This window comes from Adiantum capillus-veneris, chromosome 5 (assembly GCF_014529385.1).
Source record: "Adiantum capillus-veneris isolate H3 chromosome 5, ASM1452938v2, whole genome shotgun sequence".
Lineage (NCBI taxonomy): Eukaryota > Viridiplantae > Streptophyta > Polypodiopsida > Polypodiales > Pteridaceae > Adiantum > Adiantum capillus-veneris.
The window spans coordinates 168,805,091-168,831,864 of NC_140935.1; the positions used below are offsets into that span (position 1 = coordinate 168,805,091).

Sequence of the window (26,774 nt, forward strand, 5' to 3'; positions counted from 1 at the left end):
TTACCCTCCCAATGATGCAGGCAATGTGGTCTTTAGAAGACACTGCTACAAGAAAGATGTGGTCTTTAGAAGACACTCCCCATGATGTGGTCTTTAGAAGACACTGCAGCAAGAAAGATTGTGTTTGTTTTGTTGTTTCGTTTTGCAAATGCCAAAATGAAACACGTATGTTTCTAAAGGTTATAAGAAACCTAGTATTTAGGAGTCTAGTAGGTGGATACATCCTATATACATGGTTATACAAGCGGTAAAATATGTTGCACATTATATACCATATGGCTAATTTTGAATTTTAGAAATTACTCTTATTTTACTTGAGAAAAGTTTCGTCGGCCTATTTCAAGTTTGTTTTGAAACTTATCAAGTGTTTCATGTTTCATTTCATTTCAAAGGGACGAAAAGTGTTTTCAATTAGGGAAGTGTCCAAAGTCATCTTGAGGTTGTGCGTTACTCCTTGGCAAAGGCCACCAAAAGCTAAGACTTCTACTTGGTATCATTTCTAAGTACACGTCTTAATATGAGAGATGAAAAAGATACAAAAAAAAAGAAGGAAAAAATAAAAACCTTTAGGTAAATAACTAAACCTCATACTATATTTAAGCAATTAACACTATTCTTATAAAAAAATAGCCACTTTTGTGAATTTTAGATACTTTTGTAAAAAAAAGTCTCCAACACTACATTAGTCATCTAAATAGAAAATGCTTTTAGGAAATTACCCTCAACGCAGAATAAGAGTTGATTAAAAAATAGTACAAAGTATAGAGATCTAAAGGTGTCTTTCCATAGCCATTATCAACGACTAATTTGTGAAGACAAACAATTTTTGCTACTCTTTTGAAAATAAAACAAAACATTGTTAAGCAAACCCAAACTTCCCTGAAAAATCCCTCAATAGACATGTGAAAATGTATCAAGCTTTCTTGCCCTCTATTCAAAGATGGTTCACATCACCAACCCCCCAACCCCCCACACACAAACACACAAAAAACTTAAGCAATGAAGTAGAATTTTATTTATAATTTGCTAATTTTAAAAAAATAAATTTCTATCTTTTACCGTTTCATGTAAACTGTGCATTTAAAACCTTCTTTCATATCTTAAACCCAGACATGATATGCGAAACATGATACAAAGCACCTTTACCATGAGTAAAGTTATGCGAAACATAGCACACAAGCCCTCATGCCAATCAAATAGAAGGTACATTGTGGATCATGGAGAAAGTTGATGTGCATAGTGAAGCATCGCCATCACAGTGAAATGATTCTAATGTGCTGATGTCAACAATTCACTCATACAAACTGTTACTTTCTTTTAAACTGATTCTAACCATCATGGTGAAAATTAATCACTAGACCACTCTAATAATGTTGATGTCCAGAATTTACTCACAAACTCTGCACTTCGAGTAGTCAAAAACTCAAAACTACTGAGCTAACAAGTGTCTATATGCTGAAATAATATATTGACCTACAAAACAATCATGGGAGGCTTTCAACTGAAAAGAGCAACTCTCAATTTCAAAAAATACTCATTCCCCATTTGTGATTAACCTCTCATGGCAGGATAAACTACCATCTCACATTTCGTGCTACAAAAATCTAGTATACAAATAATTTAATGTATAATCTCTTTACATGTGATCCCAAGGCCTAACAATATGTACAGCTTGCAGGCTAGGCTCTAGTTCCTAAAAAGAATGTAAAGAATAGTAATCTACGAAGTCAACTGCACAGACCCTGAACGTTAGCTGCCGGAATCCTCCTTGCCATTCTCGCCTGACGAGGTCAAAGCAGCAGCTGCCACTGCAGCCTTGTTCCACCGTTTTGCCAAGCTCCACAGCATTATGCTTGCTGTGAGCATCAAAATCATTTTGTGTCGAACCTAAAGAAAAGACCACCATTGATGAAATTAGCACACAAGGACAAAGCAATGCAACGCTGTGCATTGATCAGGTGATAAAAGCTATAATCTATTGGCTTCTACTCCCAACTGTCACAAACAACTAAAAAACTTACCTCAACTATGTCATCCCACAAGAGAAAGACCGAGCATCCGAGTTTCCTGGCTACGCTGATGACATACTCCGCATTCTGTTTTTTCTCATTCTCTGCTTACCCCAGTGAAAAATCAGCATCCAAAGCAAGCATCAACAAGCTTTCAGTCCAGAGCCAAAGTTCAGCTGGACAAACCTGATTCCCCTTTTGTGACGAGCTGCCAGTTTACTACTCTTGGCTCAACAGCTGCCAAAAGATCCAAGAAAAACACCCCAGTTGACAAGCTTTTGTCCTGCAGCAAAGAAACATTAGGTAAAGTCAACTTTCTGTGAGGTCTAAAAACATGTTCATCTAAAACGCCTCCGAGATGGTTAGTGACCTGCGGAAACTCCAACTCAGCACAGACCTTGCTTATGGTTCAACAATCCTTATGAAACAAACACTGCAGAATACCTTAAAAGCTTACCTTAAAGCTCTCCATATGACTCTTCCTTCCTGATGCCTTAACTTTACTGTTGGCCCATTCAAGAATATCCACATCAGAAACTTCTTTTCCTTTGTATTTAATGGCTCGTAATAAGTGAAGCATGTTGTATCGCATTAACTGCCAGAGATAAGCTGCCAGCAATTGAATCTTCATCAAGCAACCCTCAATAGTGACATCAAATCTAATAATAAGAGGCGTGTTTCAATTAAATTAGATTCAGCAAGCAACTTGGCTAATTACTGTGGTAAGACCATTACATGTGTAGATTTTCTCCAGGAGATTTCTATATTCTTTGTCCGATCCCCCCAGAAATAAATATGCAACCTTCTTGTTCTTTGTACACGGATTACTTCTTTCAAATAACCTTGGCATGCTTTTTGGTTGTCTTATTAGAGAAGATCCAAGAAAGAGGATTTTGATAGCCTGTGTGATATACCCTTGGTAAACAATCGGTAACCTTTATGAATGAGGTCCATGCATCATGGTCACAATACCGGCACACACAACGCTTGCAAAGAAAACCTTCCAGCCAAAACAAGCATATTTTTCAAAAAAGGTGACCACTAATGCGTACCTAGAACAAGCTTTCTGTTTCCTTGAACCACATCGTTTCCAGCAATGTTGACAACTGAAAGCTTCAGACTTCTCCCAATGCTAATAACTTGGTTGCAATTCTCAACCTTTCTAAACAAAAGTTTGATAGGCGGTCTATTTGCTATTTTCCAATCAACAATACCAGGAACTACCTTCTCTAGAACTTCGAGAAGTACCCAACTGGAAAACAAGCAAAAGCTAGTAAGTAGTCAATGATTTTATTTCAGTTAACAAAATTTTAGACACCAAGCTTGCATTTTCAACATGTTCAAACTTAAGCCTTGAGGCGGGCATTGATCTCAAACATTGACTTTACTGCAGAAATGAAAAAAAATGCTCTCACTTCTTCCACAGCTTAAACCAGCAATGCTGATGACCTTCAGTTATGTTTTTCCGACCCTTCTTTCTTTTTAGTAGCTAGTAGTCATTATTTATATAAAGAAAGGTTAAAAGTTTTTAGCTAGGTTTGATTTGATTTACATGATTTTGGTGATGGTCCTATTCATTGGGCTACCTTCAAGAATGTCTTAGTTAGCACTCGTTACAAAAATACGCTCTCAATAGTTTGAGGCGTAATGGGAACGCATAACAATATCAAATATGCTTTGATAAACAGACTTTCTCACTTAGTTATATATATATCTATATATATATATATATATATATATATATATATATATATATATATATATATATATATATATATATATATAGAGAGAGAGAGAGAGAGAGAGAGAGAGAGAGAGAGAGAGAGAATACTGGACCAGAAGATGAGCTGGTCCTTTCCCCGTAAAGAGTATCTTATTACTGGGGAGAAGTCATCATGCAAGCACTTGAACCGGACATAATCCCACATCCATTCTAAGTCGATGGAACTCAGAACCCCCTGCTTCTTAATCTCAGGGCAAGTCCCTATCCTAGGAACCTTTGTTCTTTACTCAGAATCCTCGAGACCAAGGCTCTCACAAATAGAACTCACCTTCTAGTCTTAGGGTATGACATCCCTATAACTCTGTCCCGTCTCTATTCCCAGAGTCCTATTCCGTAGAAATCTTTGATATCTACCTTTCAAATCTTGGACATAAAAGCCCCTCCTTGGGAATCTCAACGCCTGATCCCAAATCAAGAGTCTTGCCACTCTTTGATCTGTAACGAGGCGGACACCACGTGCCAACGGAAAAGATCAGATTGAACAGACCTTAGACACTTCAAAACATCTAAAAAGAAAGAGAGACACTTCACACAATACACAGTCGCGGACCTCCACCCCTAAAGTGCATTGATTTCAGCGTCTGCGTTTTCAGCGCGTCGTCGTTGCATCGTCGCCATCGACATCGTCACCGACATAGAGTCAGAATTCAGCAGATAAAGATTTGCAGATTTCAACCCTTAGCGATTTCAGTTTTCAGCCCGTCTCGTCGTCGTCTGCATCGTCGGTAAATCCAAGCATTGTAGAGATTTGTGCAATCAATAGTAGACCGCTCACGCCATAGAGAGTGGGGCCTTCGGAGTAGGGTTTGACAACATTCGCGTGTCGTATTCTCTTCTCTCTCTATCTCTCAATCTCATGCACTTTCACGCACAGTGTCCATTCACTTTGTTTGTGTCCATTGCACTTTCTCAGTAAGAACGGAAAGCTCTCCCTTCCCTAAGTAGAAGGAACCTTGAGCACACTTCGGAGCACTCATCTTGAGCAAAGTTCAACATTCACTTCCGTTGCACCTTACATTGGTATCAGAGCTTTGGCAGTGTTATGTATCACTCAAGGAAGAACCACAAAAACACCACAATTTTTTTTTTGCTTGTTGCGGTCACACGTAACCCAAAATTTCTTGGGCGTGTCGATTCCTAATCGTGTTTTTGAAGAGTGACAGGAAACCCAAGAAAGACGGGCTTGTCCAGCCTCCCCTTGTTTCTCTTTTCACTCATTGAGAGCGGACCGTGCACTTACCGGCCGGCCAATCGACGTGAGGTGGGAAAAAGCAACCTTGGTGTGAGCGCAAGGCTGCCAAGGGGTGCGCCCGTGGAAAAGAGCAGAACTCGGGTGAAGAGAAGATCCTTCTCTAACACAGATTGCAAGCTAAAGAAGAACCGCAAGAAGCTCAAGAACTCAAGAACCCCAAGAACCCAAGTTCCTTGTGAACTTAAGAAACCAAGACCACAAGAACCCAAGACTTCAGCGGATGGTCATCACTCGTAGCGGAATGGATACTTCGCTTGGAGGTGATGAGCATGAGAGAGGTGAAAAAGAATTTTCCCCACCAAGAGGTTTTTCCGACCCTCCCCCTTCCCCATCTACGACAAGGATTGCACTAACTCCTATGGAGGCTTTCGACAAGAGGATGATGAACAGGGAGTTAGAACGCAAAGCAAGAAACCCCAAAAAGAATGGCAGCCATAGATCGTGAATCCGCAAAAAGAAGGGCAGCCATAGATCGTGAATACGAAGCAAGAATGGAAGCCATGGAGCGTGAGCACGAGCAAGCACGCCTGGAAAGACAAGCAGAATTTGATCGCGAGACCAAAGCAAGAAAAGAAAAGAGCGACCAACACATAAAAGAGTTCTTGCGACTCTTTTCTCAAGTGCAGGCACAGATGCAAGAGATTCCGGGAAAGGAGACTCTCTCAGTCTCTTCTTCTCCAAAGCATGACACACAGGATTTGCATGATGATAAGCATGAAGACTTGCATGACAATGACAAGCATGATCATTTGCATGATGATCATGATGTGATTTCTCACGAGCATGATGATTTGCATGAAGATGATGTGATTGTTCACAACCATGATGGGTTCGTTGATACTGTTTCTAGTGAAGCTAACCTCATTGCAGATTCGATCAATCACGAAGAACCGATCTTGGCTCTCGAGCCTAGGTCCAAAGAACCCCCTCAAGAAGAACCGATCTTGGCTCTCGAACCTAGGTCCAAAGAACCCCCACAGGAAGTATTATGTGTCCGAGTGATTCGTCAGCACGCATTGTTCAAGAGTTTCATTCGTGATCGATTCCTGTATTTTAGTCAGCGTCTTTATGTGATCCCTTTTCCTAGGCATGACATATTATACGTTGAGCACGTTTAGCTCATGAATGAGCACGGATGTGTGCGGATTGTTCATGAAAAGCTGAAAAGTATGCATTCAAGGAAGTCACATTCCATGTCTCCTCCTTGGCACGACACAGTCGTAGAAAAAGCACAAGAAAGTATGAGCACCAAGCATGGGCATTTCCGATGTGAATTGCCACAGTTGATTGATTTAGATTAACAAGACAAGATTAGATCTCATTGTTTGCATATGTGTGGTGAACGGTTTGGCACTCCGTCTCTATGTTCATCTACATTGCATGCACAATTTGTTCGACATACGAGATTTTTTCCAATCACTTTACATGGAATAGGTATGTCCATGGTTTTGTGTTGGAAATGGTTTCAGGAATTTTCAGGCACAGAGATTCTTGAAGAAGGAAGAAGCATGACTCTAGACGAAGTTGAAGCATGGAAGAAGCCACAGAAGACTTTGTCACTTTCGGAGCAACCAAAAGAAGCAAGCATTGCAAACTTTTATGAAGTTCAAGTACCGCACTACCCACACATCAGAGTGGGCCGGCGAAGAGTCCCTTCCAAGATTCCGGATGCTATTGGTGATCTCCCTCGACGCCATACAGTTCGGTACCAGTACCTCACTTTGAAAAGGAGGGGATGTCACGTGACACATCCAACCCTATGTGTCCCTGGACAAGCTACAGCATGACCACGGTTCAGTTCCGTCAAGTCAGTCTAGAATAGGAAGTGATCTGGCACTTTTGTGAGTCTGTTCCCAGACCGGGCATGACCAGTCACTTAGATTAGATGCATATCCTCCGGTTGTACACAGCATGATCATACGCATTCCCATCAGAATCCATCAGGGGAATTTTCCAATGCATTTAATCTATTTTCTCTATTTTTGACATTTTTCACTTATTATTTTAAGTGACTTTTGTTGGGAACTAGGTAGGGCAATTTTGCTAAGATAATATATAAGCAAACCATAGTTAGCACTTTCTGGCAGAAGAGGCAGCAGGAGCACCTTGCTCAACAGGTAACTTCTCAGGAAGACCAACCCCCGCGACAACTCTAGCGTTTTCATCGTTGCAGAAAGCCTAGCGTTTTTGCATCAGATCAGCCAACATTTTTGCATTTGCAGATCCACGGCGACAGTAGACAACCTCAGAGTTACCGGGAAATGCCCCCTAGCCGCCGTTTCGGCGTTCCGGGGGGCAGTTTCCTTCTCGAACGTTCCGAAACGTCCCGGAACGTCTGACATTTCGGGTGGCCAATGCAAACCGGAACGACCGTTCTGGAACGTACCGGAACGCCCTCGGAACGTTCCGGAATGCCCTTGGAACGGCCAACAGCTACAAAACAAATTTGGCAAAAATTGAAGTGAATGTTTGGGCTTCTTTTTGAAGTGTGCAAGGCCTCAAGGACTCATAAAATGCACCCCCCTCCCCCTTTCACACTCAAGCTCTCTCCCTCTCACACTCTCAAGATCTCTCCCTCTCAACACTCACTCTCTCAAGCCTTCAAGCTCTCTTCCTCTCCCTCCCACTCTCTCAAATCTCTCCCTCTCCCTCTCACTCTCTCGAGTATCTCTCTCTCTCTCTCTCTCTCTCTCTCTCTCTCTCTCTCTCTCTCTCTCTCTCATCATCTAGTCATAGCAAGGTTGAATGGTCTTCAAAACGAGTTTTTTGTGAGTATTAGAGTCAAAGCACTCTAATACTCCTTGTATTTAAACACAAGGAGCTAAAAAATGCACTATTTGGGTGTTTTTTATACCTCCTGTTCCGCGCCGTTCCCGTTCCGGACCCCTAGCAGTTCCACCGTTCCGCGGGGATCCCGTCGCCGTTCCCGTTCCGCGTTCCGGGTAACTATGGACAACCTAGCATTAGCAAAATTCAGTCCTAGCGTTTTTGGAGCAACAAGCGACCTAGCATTTTGCAGTTCCTTCGCGATGGAATCCACCAGCGTTTTCAGTTTTCAGCAGTCAGACCCCACAGTAGAACCCCCAAGCCTCGCAGATCTCACCTTCGCGCAGCAAATCCTCGCTGCACGGTCAAATCCCGCAAGGTTTACAGATTCAGCCCGGAAAACGCAGATTTCAGCGTCTGCGTTTTCAGCGCCTCGTTGCATCATCGTCGCCATTGACATCGTCACCAACATAGAGTCAGAATTCAGCAGATAAAGATTTGCAGATTTCAGCCCTTAGCGATTTCAGTTTTGAGTCCGTCTCGTCATCGTCCTCATCGTCGTCGACATCGTCGGCAAGTCCAAGCATTGTAGAGATTTGTGCAATCAATAGTAGACCGCTCTCGCCATAGACAGTGGGGCCTTCAGAGGAGGGTTTGACAACATTCTGGTGTCATATTCTCTTCTCTCTCTCTCTCTCTTAGTCTCATGCACTTTCAGGTACAGTGTCCATTCACTTTGTTTGTTTGTGTCCATTGCACTTTCTCAGTAAGAATGGAAGGCTCTCCCTTCCCTAAGTAAAAAGCAACCTTGAGCACAGTTCAAAGCACTCATCTTGAGCAAAGTTCAACATTCACTTCCGCTACACCTTACAGAGGAAACCTCACCCAATTACATCACGATGCAACATACATGCTTATATGCATGTTACAAGACACAAAAACATACAGATGCGGATGACACCCCCCCGCCCCGGCAAATAACCATCCAGGTCCTGGCGTGAGGCCTTTTACAACCAAATGCTCCCGAGTAAATACTTCTCAGACTATTTTTAACTTTCTTTTCAATCCTCGTCCCACAAATAACCAACAACTTTTCAATCATTGAATACTCCTCCCCAGAAAACCAAAGCCATGAGCTATTCAGACATTATCAAGCATCAAATCTTCTCTTCAATACTCCTCCAAGGAGAGTCTGATCCATGAGTATCCAAAAGTTTTCCAAGCGTATTGAGACGAGCATCAAAACCAAAATCAAGCAATCTTAAATCAGCACCAAAAACATTGAAACCACTATCAAAACTAGAATCAAGTGAATCTCAAATCGGCACCAAAATAAGTTCAAAATAGATCAAATTCATTTCAAACAAATTCCAAACATCATTCTCAAACAATTTCTCGAACAAAACTTTAAGCACATGGTTCTCCTAGTTGCAACGTTGTTGATGTCCAGCTCCATGCTCCCGAATGCTTCCAGTATTATCTGTTGTCTGCAAAGAGCACCCAAGACATAATTTTGACCCAAGCTGCACAAACACGAATTTGCTGCTGAGAACCCTAATTTTTCAAAAACAGTCGGAATCAAAATCTACTCGCTTCGATGCGTAGGGCTCATTAAGAAGATCAACTTTGACCTCTATTGCATATCCAAATTCTCAATTGTTGAAGAGATTTTTAGAGCCCTTTGCAACACAGAAAAGCATCGAAAACATGTTTTCAGAGCTTTTTAGGGCAAAACAAACTCCTCCTCCTTCGTCTCCTCCTCCTCTTGTCATTTCTTCTTCATCCCACCCCATAGCTTCCATCTATAGGTTCATGTAGGTCCGGTTTTCTCTCCCAAAAGGGAGAAAAAAAAATCTAAAGAATCTCGAGTGTAATCTTGCTTTGTCTCCTCTTGGAGGACGAGCATTCAAGCAGCAGCAATGTCATCAGCCCTCTACGCAAGTTGTATTGTGTGTGTGTACATTGTGTGTGTGTGTGTGTGTGTCTGTGTGTGTGTGTGTGTGTGCGCGCTTCATATTTGGACCCCATCGGCCGAGGTTCCATAGGTTGTTGGAGGTTAGGATTTTTAATCCTAACCCATTTACTCATTTTAATAATTGGGCCACTCAACGAGGTTGGTGAGGACGACTTCTTCTGCTAGGGTTTAGGCCCCTCGACAGAGATCTGCAAGTTGGCTAGAGTTAGGTCTAGGGAGTCCTAACCCTCCGGGTCTTCAATGCCTTGACACATCAGTAGTTTGTGACACAATCTATGGATCTACTCCCAATCCTAATGTATGAAACCCTTTGGGCTGATCTGGCACTTTTTGCACAAAGCGCTTTTCTCTTGCAAAGGCTTCCAATGACCCATGTCAAGCTATGGAAAAAGTCAAAGATCAAGATGCCCTATCCTCTTTGACTGGGGCTCTATGCAAAATTTTCTCTGCCCAGCATCAGCCGCAAGATTAGGTATTGAAGAATATGCTAACGGGACACAAATTGAAGCACAAATGGCTAATGGAACCTACACATCCTCAACAACATTGATCAGATCACTTCGACTACAAGTTCAAACATTTATAGTTCCAGCTGACTTCTACATTGTGGACCTCGGAGAATGTGATATTCTATTGAGAGAATGAACTATCCAGATTCCAATTGAAGCACCAAGGTAGGATCCATACGTACATACAGATCCGTACGGTACGATACATCTGTACCATACAGTATGGTACAACACGGATTCATACTACTCATGTGTGTGTGTGTGTGTGTGTGTGTGTGTGTTTTTTTGGGGGGGGTGTGTATGAGGGTTTGGTTTTTTTTTTTTTTTTTTGGGGGGGGGGGGGGGGGTTGTGTAACCCCATCACGTTGGCAATTTTTGGTTCGCCCTTCTCTAGCCTTATCCCAGTGCCTAATTTTGCAAACACATTTCTGCACAACTTTCATTTGCACAGAGCCTTGCGTAGAGACTTCTCCAATTTCTCACGCGTAGTGACCCCATCTCAGCTCTCTCTCGCCTCTCTCTCTAAGCGGTAGTCTTTCGCAAAAGCACGATCATTGGTTTCCATTGTGTAGGTCCACCATGCCTCGCAAACCCAACCCAATCTAGATTGTACACACGAATGTCACTGCGGTGGTGAATATAGGAGGGTAAGCCATAGAAACAGGGATGGGGGGATGCGGCCCATTTATGCGGGGACAGGATGAGGGATGCCGGGATGGAGACGAGGACCCGTTTTTGGGACGTGGGGACATCCCTCAAAGGGGACGGGTCCCGGGACGCGGGTCCCCAGTGACACCGCCGGATGGGACGCGGGCAGGGGACAGGCTGCAGCCAACGGGGGTGGGATATTCGAAATTCAAACATTGTTTAAGCACCCACTTTTTGGGGGTTTTTCAAATTTCAAAAGCACCCTATTGGGGGGACTTTCAAATTTCAAAAGCCGACTTTTGGGCGGCCTTTCAAATTTCAAATTTCAAAGTGTTTTTTAGAGCGCGTCCCCTATCGCATCCCCCGTCCCCTGTTTTGCCACGTTCCTGTTCCCGTCCCCGACACCCGCCACGTCCTTGAGACCCGTCCCCGTCCCCATGTGACTATGGGGTAAGCAAGATCAAGAACTCGTATGAAAGCTTTTCCTTGGTTTGTAGAATAGTGAACTGACATCCTTGGAGTGATACTTATGGATTTTTTATAGAGTATAGACCGTATTGTAGGTTTTTGGCTTTTTTTTTTTTGTCTAAATACGAATTTTGCATATCTAACAACTCTATTCATTCAGTACTACATACAGGACGTACTGAATACGTCTGTACCTTTCGTACCTTACCACCTTGTGAAGCATGAGAACAAAGAGTTGGTGTTGAAACTCATTAATCAAGCTACTCAAGGAGCAACGGCAGATTAAAGAAAGAACTATAAATATAGATCAGTGAGACGACCTAAGAATTCTTTTGTATGAAATTATGATTAATAAAGATTATGATTGAAACCGGCCCGTAGGGCGGTAGACTTTGGCTTTCACCCGAAACTTTACTTTAAGCTTTAACACACAAAGAAACCTTGCAGAAGGAACCTGTAAAACAGGAATTAACACTTCAAAGCACACACAGCTCGGAAGCTAGAATGCTCCGAAGACGCCGACAACAAGTAGGCCCCAAAAACTGGCACCCCTTTCATTATTTCTTTATTCCTTTAAAGGGTAAGGTTACAAAACTAGAGTCATGGGGATCTTCACCTGTATCCGACTAGATCACACCTGTTCTGGTAAAATTTAGGCAACATTACGACCCCAAAACTCGCCCTGAACCAATCCCCTTACAGGAACTCGCTTCCAAAGACATAAACCCTCTGTTTTCAGCCCAAAACCGCAATTACAGCTCGCTGTATTCACTGGTTTTTAACCTGTTTTCAGCCCTAAACAGTCCCGGAATCGTCCTCTAACAGTGGGGCACTGTTCCCAATGCTTCTGGCATCAATACAGCTGCAAAACAGTCCAAAAACAGCGCATAACCAGCGTTGAAAATGCCCCTTTAAGATGAGGTTATCACCTTCACTGGTGCCTACTTTTGGAGTAGTAGTTAGCTACTCATGTTCCTGCTCAAAGAAGCTCTTGCTTGCCTCGGCACAAAAGCATAAGACCACACAACTGTACATAGGTCAAATGAAGAGCCCTCTTGTGGGGCATCACATTACTGCACGTAGAGAGAGAGAGAGAGAGAGAGAGAGAGAGAGAGAGAGAGTAGTGTAGAGTGTGCAGGACATCACTTCTTACACTACACTGTACATGAGAGGGAAAGCTTGCACACAATAGCTTTGGTACCTGCAACAATCCACCATGCGCATGAAAAATGCATCCCCCACATTTATTTCAATGCTTTTATCTCTCTCAAGGTGGAATTTCACGCGACGTGGCAACTGCAAACCTTAGTTGTTGGTTTCTTTCCAATGATTTTTGTTTAATTTTTGAGACCCTCTTTTTGAAGTTGCAAATGGTCGGACATTGTATGGCCATTGTGAACGGTAGTTTCATCCGCACTGGAACTCGTATAGTAAAAGGATGTCTAGGCTCACTTCAAGATCATGTGGGTACCCCGTCGCACTTAGCAAGTTGGTGGATACTAGGAAGTGAACTCAATAAAGGTACAATGTCAAGGTGGGGTCAACAAAGGAAAGTACCCGACAGCTCGGCTACATTGCAGTTTTGGATGGGGTCCCAGCGGGCATTGATGGTCAGATGACCAATGGGAGTCCAACGGAAGCATCCCCTAAAATTTAGGGAACTGCTATTTTGAGCCACGAAATCTATTCGGGTCATTAGCTTCAGAATGACAGGGGGAACATTTTATTACTCTGCTGCAAAGTCAACTGATGCACCGTTGAGAGATTTTTAAGCAGGAAGCCCAATGCGGGGGAAATTGCATGCATGAGTGCCAAGTGCCACTTTTTAGCCAATTTACCAAGTTTGGGAGAACAGAACTCATAACTAACTTTTTGGAGCAGTTTTGAACGCTGATAACTCTGATTTTCAACCATTTCTTCCATTTTTGAGCTTCCCATGAATTAACCTAGGACCAAGGAGCTCATTTTCAGCATTGGAAGGCATCAGATGCGTGTTTACAGGGCTATTTTGCTGCGTTTTCAGCGATACGCAGGTTTTGGCAGCCATAGAAATCTTCTTCTTTTGCATCTATTTGTTCATAGATGCATTACATGTCAAGCGTAGAAGAGGGGACGCTCGATTTATGCTAGGGGATGCTTCATTGAGAGCATGTCACAGGTTAAGAGCTATGGAGTGCTTTCTTTCCACTCTATGTACAGTGTGGTGCTAGGAGTAATGGCCTGCACACTAAACACTACTCTCTCTCTCCCCTATGTGCAGTTATGTGATGCTCCACAAGAGGGCTCTTCATTTGACTGATGTACAGTTGTGTGGTTTCATGCTTTTGTGCTGAGGCAAGAGCCTCCTTGAGCAGGAACACGGGTAGCTAACTACTACTCCAAAGCAAGGTCATAACCTCACCGTACAGGTGTGTTTTCAGCGCTGCGTATGCGCTGTAATTGACTGTTTTTCAGCCATACGGACGCGAGGACCATTGGGAACAGTGCCCCACTGACAGAGGACAGTTTGGGGACTGTTTAGGGCTGAAAACAGGGAAAAACTAGTAAATAGAGCATTGTGAATTTACTATTTTTGGGCAGGGATCAGAGGGTTTATGCCAGTGGAAGTGAGTTCCAACAGGGGAATTGGTTTCGTACAAGTTTTGGGGCTGTTATGCTACCGAAATTTGGCCAAAACAGGTGGTATCTACCTGGATACAGGTAAAGAATTCCCATAACTACTTTGTAATCTACCCTCTCAAAGTATAAAGAAAATACCAAAAGGGGCGCCAATTTTGGGACCTACAGGTTGTCGGCATCTGCTCGGAGCACTCTAGCTTCCGAGCTGTGTGTGCGCTTAAGTGTTAATTCCCGTCGCAGGTTTCCTTTGCACTTCTCTGTGTGTGTGTGTAAAGTAAAGAATTTCGGGTGAAAGCCAAAGCCTACGTCCCACGGGCCGGTTTCATGGAAAATGCCTAAAAATGTGCCCAGTGGCACTCATGCATGGTTTTCCCGTTTCGTACCTTCTGGTCTAAAAATAGATCAGTTGACATAGCAGCAGAGTAATAAAATGTTCCCCTTGTCATTCTCAAGCTAATGACGCGAACAGATTTTATGGCCCAAAATAGCAGTTCCCTAAATTTTAGGAGATGCTTCCATTAGACTCTCACTGGTCATCTGACCATCTTTCACCACTGGGACCACGTCCAAAAATGCAATGTAGCCCAGTTCTCGAGTGATTTTCTCTTGGCGACCCAACCTTGGCACTATGCCTCCACTTGAGTTAGTTTCCTAGCTACAACCTTATGAAAGTATAAGGGAAGTATGTGCCACTTCCCCCAACTTTCCAGCCCCGTTTTCAAGTGATTACTTGCGTCCCTTGTATTCGGCACTTTCTTATGAAATTGATCATGCGTTCGTGTCCCTCATTCTCGTGTCCCTCTTGCGTTCAGTTTTCAAGTTGAGTTCTTGTACGTGCGTTTGCTTGCCTGCAGGTCCCGTTTGCATCGCAGGTGAGCCGGCGCGGCCCCGTTTCCGCGACGCCCCGAACGAGGGCGTCACACTTGGTATCAGAGCTTCGGCTCGAGTCCCCGCCGACCCGACGTCGGCCCGCGGCCCGTGGTTGTCACCACGTTTTCGGCCCGTTTGCCTCGTTTGTTCACGTTTCCTCCGCGTTTTCGGCCCGTTTTGCCCCGTTTTACCACGTTCCTTGCGTAATTGCCCCGTTTTGCCCCTTTTCGTGCGTTTTCTCCACGTTCCTCAAAGTTTTTCACCGTTTTGCCTCGTTTGACCCGCGTTTTGCCCCGTTTTGACGCGTTTCTCCACGTTTTTCAGCGTTTTACCTCGTTTTGCCCCGTCTTACACCGTTTGGGACCGGTTTTTCACCGTTTTGAGCATTGTTTCGCAGTTTCGTCGTTTTGAACCCGTTTTCCTCACTGTTTCATAGTTTTCAAAGTTTTTCAAGTTGTTCCTCGCGGTTTCCCAATTTTTCGGTATTTTCTGAATTTCTCCTCGGCTTCGGCCACAAGAACACCCAATGGCGGGAAATCAAGAAGATGAAGAAGGATACAGGACGGAACCGGAGCTTCATAGAGCCCCGAAGAAGAATAAAGAGAAAAAGTCGCGACAAGACCACCAAGAGTCAATGGAAGAAAGACTAGAGGCACGCATCATGGCCTCTGTAGAACACCAAATAAACATGATGTCTGCCAACCTGAGTGACCTACTGCAAACGCAGCTAGGTCAGCGACATGAAGACCGCCCGGGACCAAGCAATGTCAACACGCGGCGAAACACGCAAAGACGACCGCGGCCCGGGAGATTAGAAACAGTGGACGAAGATGAAGACGAACTGGATGACCGAAGTGAAGGGCGCTACTACAGCCCCGAGAGAAATCTAGAAGACGAAAACAGATTGGGAAAATTCAAACCCCTGCCCCCAGAGAAATACCGAGGCCACCGCACCTCACTGGCACTCAACAAGTGGTTCAGTGAGGTCGAAGACTACATGCAGTGGAACAACATAGGCAAACGCCGATGGGTGCAAGTGGCCAAAACCTTCCTGGCTGACGACGCCTATGTGTGGTTCTTCAGTGAACAACCTTCAAAGCACTGGGAGGACTGGGAGGACTTACAAAGAGACATGCTTAACTATTTTGTGCCAGAGAATGAAGGAAACAAAGTCAGAGATTCGTGGCGCGATCTGCGCCAAGACGGCCCCATATCAGAGTACGTGGTCAAGTACCGCCGCCTGATGCTGCAACTCCCACTCATGCACACAGCAGACAGGCTACATGGATTGTTGTACGGCCTTAAGCCTTGGGCCCGTCGCGAGGTAGAGAAGCAGAATCCCAACACCTGGGAAGTAGCCGCCAACATGGCCGAGAAGCTACGGGATACAAATTCAACCCAGGGTATCATTCCACACAACCCTCGTCCCAACAATTTTGCCCCCAATAATGGGCCTAACCCACCTGCCGGGCGAGGCCGCGAGTTTCGACCCAGTTACAGAAACAATGGACCCCGCTCACCACCACGGAGCTTTTTGGCAAGCAATTCTCACAGCCCCACATCGAGCAGCTTCTCCTCCAATACTTACAAAAGCAACAACAACTACCCGCGCACCGAGCGTGTCTGGTGCCGTGACTGCAAGCTTGAGCATGGTCCCTACTTCCCGTGTGTACGCCAACGCAACCAAGCAGCATCCTCATCTAGCAGGGTCAATACCCTCCAGATAGAAGAACCACCTTCTCCCCCCCGAATAAGCGTCGAAGAACTGGCTAGTCCTGGGGCTAACCAGCAACCTCGGATCGGAGCAGTGTCCCTCCGCCCGCAGTGTATGGCAGCAGCAATAACAGACATTCAGAACTTGTATATTCAAGCAACAATCGGATACCAGAAGCAATGGATCATGGTAGACTCGGGCGCCACACACAACTTTCTGTCGCCACAATGCGCCGAGCGCCTGGGCCTACGTCTCACCACCGTCAACGAAACGACAGTAAAGTTTGCCCAAGGAAAAGATAACAATGTCAAGGCAGCTCGTCAGGTCAGGATCGAGTTGGGTGAATTCACATGTCGGCTGGATTTCATAGTGGTTCCAATGGACGATTTTGAGGCAATCATTGGTCTCTCCTTCAACGACAAGTACCTCATTGCTCTACTAGGCATGAAGGTGGACCAATTACTGCTAAATAATCAAGGCAAAGCAGTGACAGTACAAGGCGCCAGACTCACAACAAGTCAAGCTTTCACCCGCCAGGCGCATATGCAAACCAACTCGGCTCCCATCAACCGACAGGACCCGGCACAGTTAGCAGCAATGAAAGGCAAACAAAAAGTCCCGGAACACTCCTCACCAAGACTCAATCTCATGAGTGCAAAGCAAGCAGAGCGGGCCCTCAAGAAAGGAGCTCAAGTTCACCTCTGCATCGTGCAGGCAAAGGAACAGCCCACAGCTAGGCTCAACACCATCAGCATTGAGCAGGTCAAAGTGGGTGACCCCTCTCTGACCCCCATCCTTCAAAAGTACAAGGATGTCATGCCTCCAGAACTCCCCCCCGGCTTACCCCCTCCCCGTCAAATTCAACACGAAATTGACCTCATCCCAGGTAGCACCCCCCCGGCAAAGGCCCCCTACCGCATGAACGACACCGAGCTCAAAGAGCTCAAGAAGCAACTACAGGAATTGGAGGATCAAGGTTTCATCCGGCCCAGCAGCTCTCCCTTTGGGGCCCCAGTGTTGTTCGTCAAAAAGAAAGATGGCTCGATGCGGCTATGTGTGGATTATCGGGCCTTGAACAAAATAACCATCAAAAACAAGTACCCAGTCCCGCTGATGGAAGACCTCCTAGACAGATTACAGGGCGCCAAGTACTTCACGCGCATCGATCTACGTTCAGGGTATCACCAAGTCCGCATCGCACTCAAAGACATTGCGAAGACCGCCTTCCGCACACGCTACGGCTCGTGGGAATGGCTTGTCCTGGGTTTTGGTCTCACTGGCGGCCCTGGCACATTCTGCAGAATCATACATGACAGTTTCAGGGACATGATAGATGATTTCCTCATCACATACATTGATGACCTTCTGATTTACAGCAAGACACTGGAGGAGCACCAGAAGCATGTGGCCGCAGTACTCCAACGTCTCCGCGAACACCAACTATATGCCAAGCTGGAGAAGTGTGAGTTTGCTGTGCAGCAAATCGAGTTCTTGGGCTTCATCGTCACATCCGAAGGCATTATGGTGGACCCTAAGAAAGTTGACGCTGTCATCAAGTGGGCCCCACCAACATCCATCAAAGAAGTCCGAGAATTTGTGGGTTTCTGCCAGTACACCCGCCGATTCATCCGCGACTTCAGCAAGATTGCGGCCCCACTTACAGAAATCACAAAAGGCCACAAACTTTTCCAATGGACAACCAGAGAAGAAGAAGCTTTTGAGAACCTGAAGATTGCCATGTGCAGTACACCTGTCCTCCGACTGCCCGACTTCACAAAACCCTTTGAAGTCCACACAGATGCATCAGATGGTGCCATTGGCGGCGTCCTCATGCAGGAACAGCAACCCATCGCCTATGAATCTCACAAGTTCACCGATGTAGAGACAAGATGGACTACACATGAGAAGGAAATGCTCGCTGTCGTCCACTGCCTCCGAAAGTGGCGACACTATGTCCAAGACAAGCATACAAAGGTCTACACAGACAACATCTCACTCAAGTACTTCCAGACCCAACCGAAACTCACCCCCAAGCAAGCCAGGTGGCAAGATACACTGGCCGAATATGACATCGAGATCATCCATAAACCGGGCTCCACAAATGTCATGCCCGATGCACTCAGCAGAATGCCTACTCTCAATGCTATCTCATCAGCAACCAGCACGCTACGCCAGCGCATCCTCGACGCTCAGAAAGTTGATCCGGCTGTTCTCCGCATGCTCCACGACCATGTTTCTGGTAAAGCAGCGGTGGGTCTCTTTGAAGTCAGAGACAACCTATTCTATGCGCATGGGAAAATCTACATTCCCAATGACCCAGAGCTCAAGAAAGATCTCATGTGGGAGGCTCATGACTGCAAATTAGCTGGACATGGGGGCCAGAAAAGATCTTATGACAAACTCCACCAACATTACATGTGGCCCAAAATGAAGGACGACGTAATCGACTACGTGCGTACCTGCCCAACCTGTCAACTGGTCAAAGCTCAACGAGTAAAGCCTGCTGGCCTCCTCCATCCCATGCCAACACCCTCCCGACCTTGGGACATGGTAAGTATGGACTTCATCGTCGACCTCCCACCCTCCCACGGCCACACTACCATCATGGTGGTCGTCGACTACTTCACCAAGCAGGCTCACTTCATCCCGGCAAAGCCTCCTGTCACAGCATACCAAGTAGCCAAACACTTCTTCGCCAAAGTCTTCAAATACCACGGCCTCCCCTTAGCCATAGTTTCTGATCGCGACACCCGCTTTCTCAGCGACCTCTGGCGCGAGCTGTTCAAGCTGCTAGGAACCCAGCTCCGCTTCTCCTCCGCCTACCACCCAGAAACCGATGGCCAAACAGAACGAGTCAACCAAGGCATTGAAGACTACATCCGCAGCTATGTCAAAGCAGATCAGAAAGACTGGTCCGAATACATGGACGTCCTGGAATTCCACTACAACAACTCCATCCACAGCAGCACGGGCTACACCCCCTTCGAGCTCTCCACAGGTAAAGAAGTAATCACACCCCTGGCACTGGCAACCGGCGAAGTGCATGCCCAGGATCTGGAATGTGAAGAATTTCTGCAACAATGGCAAACCCGCATGCAAAAGGCCAAGCAAAGTCTCGAGCAAAGCAAGGTACGCATAGCCAAATATGCCAACCAAAAGAGAAGACCGGCCGAGCTGTTCCAAGAAGGTGACTTGGTACTGGTAAGCTCCCAAAATATCAACCTCCCTCAAGGCCTCTCCCCGAAGTTCAACCACCGATTCTACGGGCCATACAAGGTGCTCAAAAGCTACAACGACGTCACCTACAAGTTGGAGCTACCCCCACAAATCAACATCCACAACGCTTTCCATGTAAGTCTCCTCAAGAGGTTTGCACCGGATAACACCTATGGTCGGAATGTCCCCGAATATGTAAAGGATGGCCCGCCCAATGAGCCGGAGGCCATCCTAAAGTCGCGCTTTGGGCGCCGGGGACAACTATTCTATGTCAAGTGGCGCAACCGACCCATGACGGAATGCACTTGGGTACCTGAAGAAATCATGCTCCGTCTCGGACGACCCCTTGTGCTCCGATTCTACAACATGCCCACTGAAGAGGAGGACATCGATCAACATGAAACCACATAGAATAGTCCTCAACCCCTTGTAAAATAGCAACACCCTAGGTAGCTAGACATTGTGGCAACAACAAACTCTCATCTTTGTAAATATCCACCCCTCAACCTCGGCAACAAATTTTGTATCGGCACGCCTCAAAACCCCGGCTTGACGTGGGCGTCAAGCTCTCTCAACCCGGGGGAGTATATAAGGGAAGTATGTGCCACTTCCCCCAACTTTCCAGCCCCGTTTTCAAGTGATTACTTGCGTCCCTTGTATTCGGCACTTTCTTATGAAATTGATCATGCGTTCGTGTCCCTCATTCTCGTGTCCCTCTTGCGTTCAGTTTTCAAGTTGAGTTCTTGTACGTGCGTTTGCTTGCCTGCAGGTCCCGTTTGCATCGCAGGTGAGCCGGCGCGGCCCCGTTTCCGCGACGCCCCGAACGAGGGCGTCACAGAAAGAAATCTAATCCTAATCTTGGTGCAGGTTTCAAGATGGAAAGCAATTCGTCTTTTCGAGCTCGACTAATGTCGAGATTGGTAGGCCATTTTCAGCTCGGTAAAAGCACGACAGCTCCTAAGAACTTGCACATTTTATCTCAAGTTTTATAAGAATAAAGAAATACCGAAAGGGGCACCAGTCTTTACTTGGTGAGTTGTTATGTCCCGCTCACAGGAGAGGGAATCTAGCCCAGATGCCGTCCGAATGGGCGTCCAGTGTCTGGGCGGACGTAGTGTGAACTCGGCCAGTGTGGCCGGCCATTATTATAAAGGGAGGCCAAGACCTCATTTACAGTTATCGACCCCACTGGCAGAGTGCCAGTGGTTAGCCCGCGAGGCTAGGAGTGCGCGAGGTCACCTCGAGGAGGTGAGGCCGGGTGGTATGGGACGCTCTGTCTTACAGGTGCACGCCTACGTCCTCGGATGCTGCCCCAGCACGAGGGAGCTGCCGGATCGTGGCTATGGTCGGGTGGTTCGTCCGACGCGTATCTGTAGGCGATCTGTGTAGCCGGGAGATCCATCTCCTCATTCGTTTCATGGTATCAAAGCCGGCTTGGCTGCACGAGGGACTGTGTGCACACCTACAGATCGGTTTGAGTCGGGGAACCTCGAGTTCGCGTAATTTTTTAGTGATTAAATTGCTGAAATTACTTACTTTTCTTCTCGAATGCATTTTTGCAGGTAAACAATAAAGGTCGACTGCTGATTTTTGATAAAAATCAGCAAATTGACAGGCGGAAGTGCTGAAAATTGAAGTTTCCTATTGATTTTGCTTACTTTTGGTGAAAATCAGTAAATCCCTCATTTAATTATTGGTCTTAGACTCAAATTCAGCATTAGATAACTTCAATAACCTCTCTCTATAACCTTCTCTATGTCTGTGCGAGGCGCACACAGAGAGAGAGAGAGAGAGAGAGAGAGACCTCTCTCTTGTCTCCTCTGCATACGAAGAGGGAGAGCATCCTCTCTGGCGTTGAAAGCGATCGCTGGCTCTCTTGGCCTCCAACGTGGAAAATTTCCCATGCGTTGGCTGCAGGGTGGAGCCTCTGGCGTGTGCTGGGCACACATACCCACGAGCCTGGAGGGGGGGCGATATTTCTCTCCACGCGGCATCCTGCTGTGGGCAGAGCGTTTGATTTTTTTTTGCAGCGCTGGAGTTTTACGCTGTCTCATGTTATGGCCAAGGGCTTTTTTTTAAAGTGACTTGGTCACTTGAGTTTTTTTAAAACTATAGTTTGGACACTTTAATTTTTTTAACTTAAAGTGTGAACCCTGCAGCTTATTACAAAAATCACTTACAGAGACCTGTAAGTTGCAAAGAAATGACTTTTTAGACTCTCCTGCTTCTCTCCCCAGCCTGCTCTCTCTCACCTGCTCGCGCTCCCGTACTCCCGCCATCACCTGCTCGCGTTCAGACACTCACGCCGATGCGTCGAGCTCTTCAAACTTCATCTTTTCGCAATCGAAAAGTGGAGAAAAGGCTCGGTTTCGCGTGAATTTTTCAGTTTTTCACGCACTTCGCCATGGATTCCTCCAACTCCGATGTGCAGCGTGACGACGTACCATGTAACATTCAAATTCCATTCACGCATGCTCTCTACACATGGATTACAAGTACTTTCCAGAGTTTTGACAAGCGTGTTACCGCTCTGGAAAACGCGAATGTTTAGACGAACCTTCGCTTGGCCTCTCTCGAAGGGGTCGTACAGGGGCTCAGTTCTCGACTTTCTACTCTCGAAAATATGGCTCAGTCGACGACTACGCGTATTTCCGAGGGGGAAACCCATCTCCAGCAATTGCGGATGCAGATTGCTGCTTTTGTGTGCTCGCAGGCACAATCCCGTACAAAACTACGAATTTCTCAGGCGAAGAGAAAGACTGTACGGAACTAGCCGTAAATAACTGGGTGCACCAGTGAACCACATACTTTGATCTCCATGGAGAGCATGATGAACAGAGGATTCAGACGATTCTTCTCTATCTGCGCAGTAAGGCGCTTACCTGGTGGCGTGACATGACAGAGAAGCTTGGGCTGATTTTTGTGTGAAATTCAAGAGGGATTTCGCCAAAATGGACCCTTTGAAAGCTTATGCCAAACTGTAGAGTCTTTCGATGAAAACTCTGTCTTTTGATAAATATACGACAGCTTTCAAAGAGGCGCTCACCTTTTGCAAGGTGGATTCTACGCATGCTGTGCACATGTATTTGTTGGGATTGCATGAGGATTACCGTTGGGCCTTGATCAAGGACAAAGCCCCGACTGATGTCAAGGATGCAGTGGCTAAGGCCAGAACGTTCCATTTGATAAATGGAGCGAATTATGAGAAGAAAAGAATTGCCGACCATCAATCCGTTGAGGGTGCTTCGAGAAAGCGACCCCGATTCCAGCATAAGTCCAAATCACCGTTGAGATCTTCTCAGGAGAAGAAGAAAGCCAGAAATGCTTTAGTTGCTGATGCAGTGAAGAAAGGGGCTTGCTTCAGATGTGGCCGGACGGGTCACCAAATCAAGGATTGCCCTAAGAAGAAAAAGACGCAAAAACCGCAAGGCCGTCCTTCGGTTCAAATCCACGAGATCTCAGGTAACTCTGATGTTGTTCAAGTTGAAATCCATCATTTAGCGCACAGTTCATGCACTAATTGTACTTTTAGCACCAAAGTGTTTGATAAACACGATCTTCTCCGTTTTCCCGGGAAGATCAATGGTCACAACGTGACCGTACTCCTTGATATTGGAAGCTCACACAATTTTGTGGATCCAAAATTGGTGCAGAAACTGAGCCTGCGGACGCGGGACAGTGACCATGAGTATCACGTGAAGATGGCTCGTGGCGTGGATACGGATGTATGGAATCGGATGGTTCCAGACTTGTCGCTCGAGCTAGCTGATTACAAAGAGAACCTGGATTTCCACATCATGCGCCTGGACAGAGCAAATGTTATTTTTAGGAATTCCATGGTTTTATGATAAACAAGACTTATTGTATATAGACTATGTACATCACTCTCTTGTTTTTGTTAAGCAGAACATGCCTCATGTATCTATGTCGCTTTGTAATCAGAAGTCTGTAAATAATGGTTTTGCAATACCAGTTGTTACTACTTTGGAAATGTATAAAGAAATAAAGTCTTCTAATGTTGACTTTTATCAATGTGTACCATCTGCTTGGTTTGATTCATTAGTGCTTGGTACTTCTATCACTGAGTTTTGTAAAAATGTTTCATGTTCTTTTGTTGAACTTGGGGATTCCGACGAATCCAACCTTATCCGAGAAATCATGACTGATTTCAAGGATGTTTTTCCTGATGATCTACCTCTTGGCTTGCCGCATTCGAGAGTAGTAGATCATGGCATTGAGTTGGTGGCTGGTAGTCAGCCCTTCTCAAAGCAACCCTATCGGTTTAGTAAAACCGAAGAGGACGAGACTCAACAGCAGCTGAAAGATTATCTCGACAGTGGTTTTGTTCGACCAAGTAAGTCCTCGTGGGGAGTGTCAGTGTTACTTTCTCGAAAGAAGGATAACACTATGCGCTTTTGCGTGGATTACAAGGGGTTGAATAAACTCACTGTCAAGAACAAGTATCCGCTCTCGCGCATGGACGATCTGATAGATCGGCTCCATGGAGCGTTGTATTTTACGAAGATAGACCTGCGATCAGGCTATCATCAGATACGGATCAAACTGGAAGATATTCCTAAGACAAGCTTCCATACGCGTTATGGTCACTACGAGTTTTTGGTCTTGCCTTTTGGTTTGACCAATCTCCAACTATGTTCCAACAGATGATGAATGATCTGCTGAGACCATTTTTAGGCAACTTCGTTGTTGTATTTCTCGATGATATCTTGATTTACAGCCGAAGTTTTTATGAGCACCTAGTGCATATACGCACTGTTCTCGAAGTACTGAGAACTTAGAAGCTTTACGCTAAGGCTTCGAAGTGCGAATTCTTTAAGAAAGAGCTTCTGTATTTGGGTCACATCATTACTCGCGATGGAATTCGCGTCGACCCTGAAAAGTTAGATAAGGTGCGAAATTGGCCCATTCTGGAGAATATACGCCAAGTAAAGTCCTTTTTAGGCTTTACTGGATTCTTTCGCAAGTTTATCAAGGATTACTCAAAAGTTGTTGCTCCGCTTACGCAACTTTTAAAAGGAGGGGTGAAAGGGCCGAAAAATTCAGGTCCTCATCGTAAAGGTAATCCCCTTGTTGTCTGGAACGAGTGTCTCGACGAGAGCTTTCGGACACTAAAGCACTTGGTGACTACTGCACCAATATTGCACATTGTGGATCCTAGCAAACCGTTTGTGGTTGAAACGGATGCTAGTGATTATGCTATTGGTGCGGCATTATATCAGGATGGACGTCCTGTCCCGTTTGAAAGTAAAAAGCTTTCTGACGCTGAGATGCGTTATCCAACGTACGAGAAGGAGCTCTATGCTGTAGTCCACACCCTGAGAAAATGGCGGCACTACTTGTATGGCTCTAAGTTTGTTGCATGGACAGGTCATCATTCCTTGCGCTATATCTGTGATCAGGGTGATCTCAGAGGCCGGAAGGCTAGATGGGTTGAGCTTATGCAAGAGTTTGACTTTGAGATCCGTTATAGAAAAGGATCCAACAATCAAGTTGTCGATGCGCTCAACAGGATTCCTGAGGTCAATGCCTTGTCTATGGCTGAAATCTCGACGGATTTCTATATCTCTCTCCGAGGGCTATGTCGTTCCGATGGCCATTTTGGCAAGATATGGAACGAGGTCGAAGCGGGGCATGACTCGCATACAGGCTTGGGTGATCCGGAGACCCAAGTGAGTCATGCTCGAGAGACGAGACAGCAACAATATTCCATTAGAGGTGGACTATTGTTCCGAAATGGTAAATTCTGCGTGCCGGAAATCGATGAGATTCGACAAAGGATTTTGTGCGAATGCCACGATGTTCCTAGCGCTGGGCACCCAGGCATCCAGAGAACTTTTGCTTTGGTCAAACGATATTTCTATTGGCCAAGAATGCGCTCTTACATAGAGAGCTATGTGAAGAGATGCGCTCAGTGTCAGGTCAATAAGGCAGAGCGCCTTAGGAAAGCTCGCCTGCTACATCCATTGGAAATTCCATATGCCAAATGGCAGAGTATTTCCATGGACTTCATCGTTGGTTTGCCAAATACTAGTCGGGGCAATGACGCTATTTGGGTTGTGGTCGATAGACTCACAAAAATGGCGAAGTTGGTATGAAGTCGACAGTAAAAAGCCATGAGTTGGCGGTTTTATTTGTCAATCAGCTTTATAAGCTGTATGGTCTCCCAGAAGATATCGTCAATGATCATGATACTAAGTTCATTGGCCGATTTTGGCGAGATGTCTTTGCTCACCTTCAGACGAAGTTGAGTATGTCGTCTTCTGACCATCCTGAGTCCGACGGACAAACTGAGAGGATGAATCAGACGTTAGAGGACATGTTGAGAGCCTATGTCTCTCATAGGCAATCTGACTTGGAAAGGTATCTTCCACAGTTAGAGTTTGCCTATAATAGTAGCAAGCATTCTGCTACTGGATTTAGCCTGTTCATGCTGATGTATGGATTCGAGCCTAAATCCCCGATTGCTATTGGCTTAGAGAAAGTCAAGGAACACCAAGCTCGTGATTTCCTGTATGATATGCTGTCGTCTTCTGACCATCCGTTCCCTGTTCCCATATTAAGTTCCCGTTCCGAATCCCCGTTCTGACATTTTGTGGCAGTTGTCGTTCCGCGTTCCCCGTTTCGATTTCCCGTTCCTCGTAACTATGCTTATGACGAGTACTTAATTAAATGGGAGGGTCAATCTGAAAGGTTTGCTACTTGGGAACCTGTTAGAGCTTTGAAGACTCAATATCCCCACTTCATTGATGAGGACATCAATGGTTCTTAAGGGGGGAAGTATGTTATGTCCCGCTCACAAGAGAGGGAATCTAGCCCAGATGCCATCGGGATGGGCGTCCAGTGTCCGGGCGGACGTAGTGTGAACTCGGCCAATGTGGCCGGCCATTATTATAAAAGGGAGGCCAAGGCCTCATTTACAATTAT

At 45.6% G+C, this 26,774-nt stretch overlaps 1 protein-coding gene across 1 annotated transcript in view; it reads right to left on the reverse strand.

The window, feature by feature from the left end:
• Positions 1-1,433: 1,433 nt before the first annotated feature.
• Positions 1,434-26,774, reverse strand: part of LOC147458523 (fimbrin-1-like) — a 59,020-nt gene continuing 33,679 nt past the window's right edge. Inside the window, exons 10-14 of the mRNA XM_086513175.1 lie at positions 3,062-3,261; positions 2,467-2,618; positions 2,196-2,292; positions 2,022-2,113; positions 1,434-1,887 (exon numbers count right to left, since the gene is read on the reverse strand). Of these exons, the coding sequence (XP_086369301.1) occupies positions 1,750-1,887; positions 2,022-2,113; positions 2,196-2,292; positions 2,467-2,618; positions 3,062-3,261 (679 nt within the window). The 3' untranslated portion in view covers positions 1,434-1,749. The remainder of the gene's footprint in view (positions 1,888-2,021; positions 2,114-2,195; positions 2,293-2,466; positions 2,619-3,061; positions 3,262-26,774) is intronic.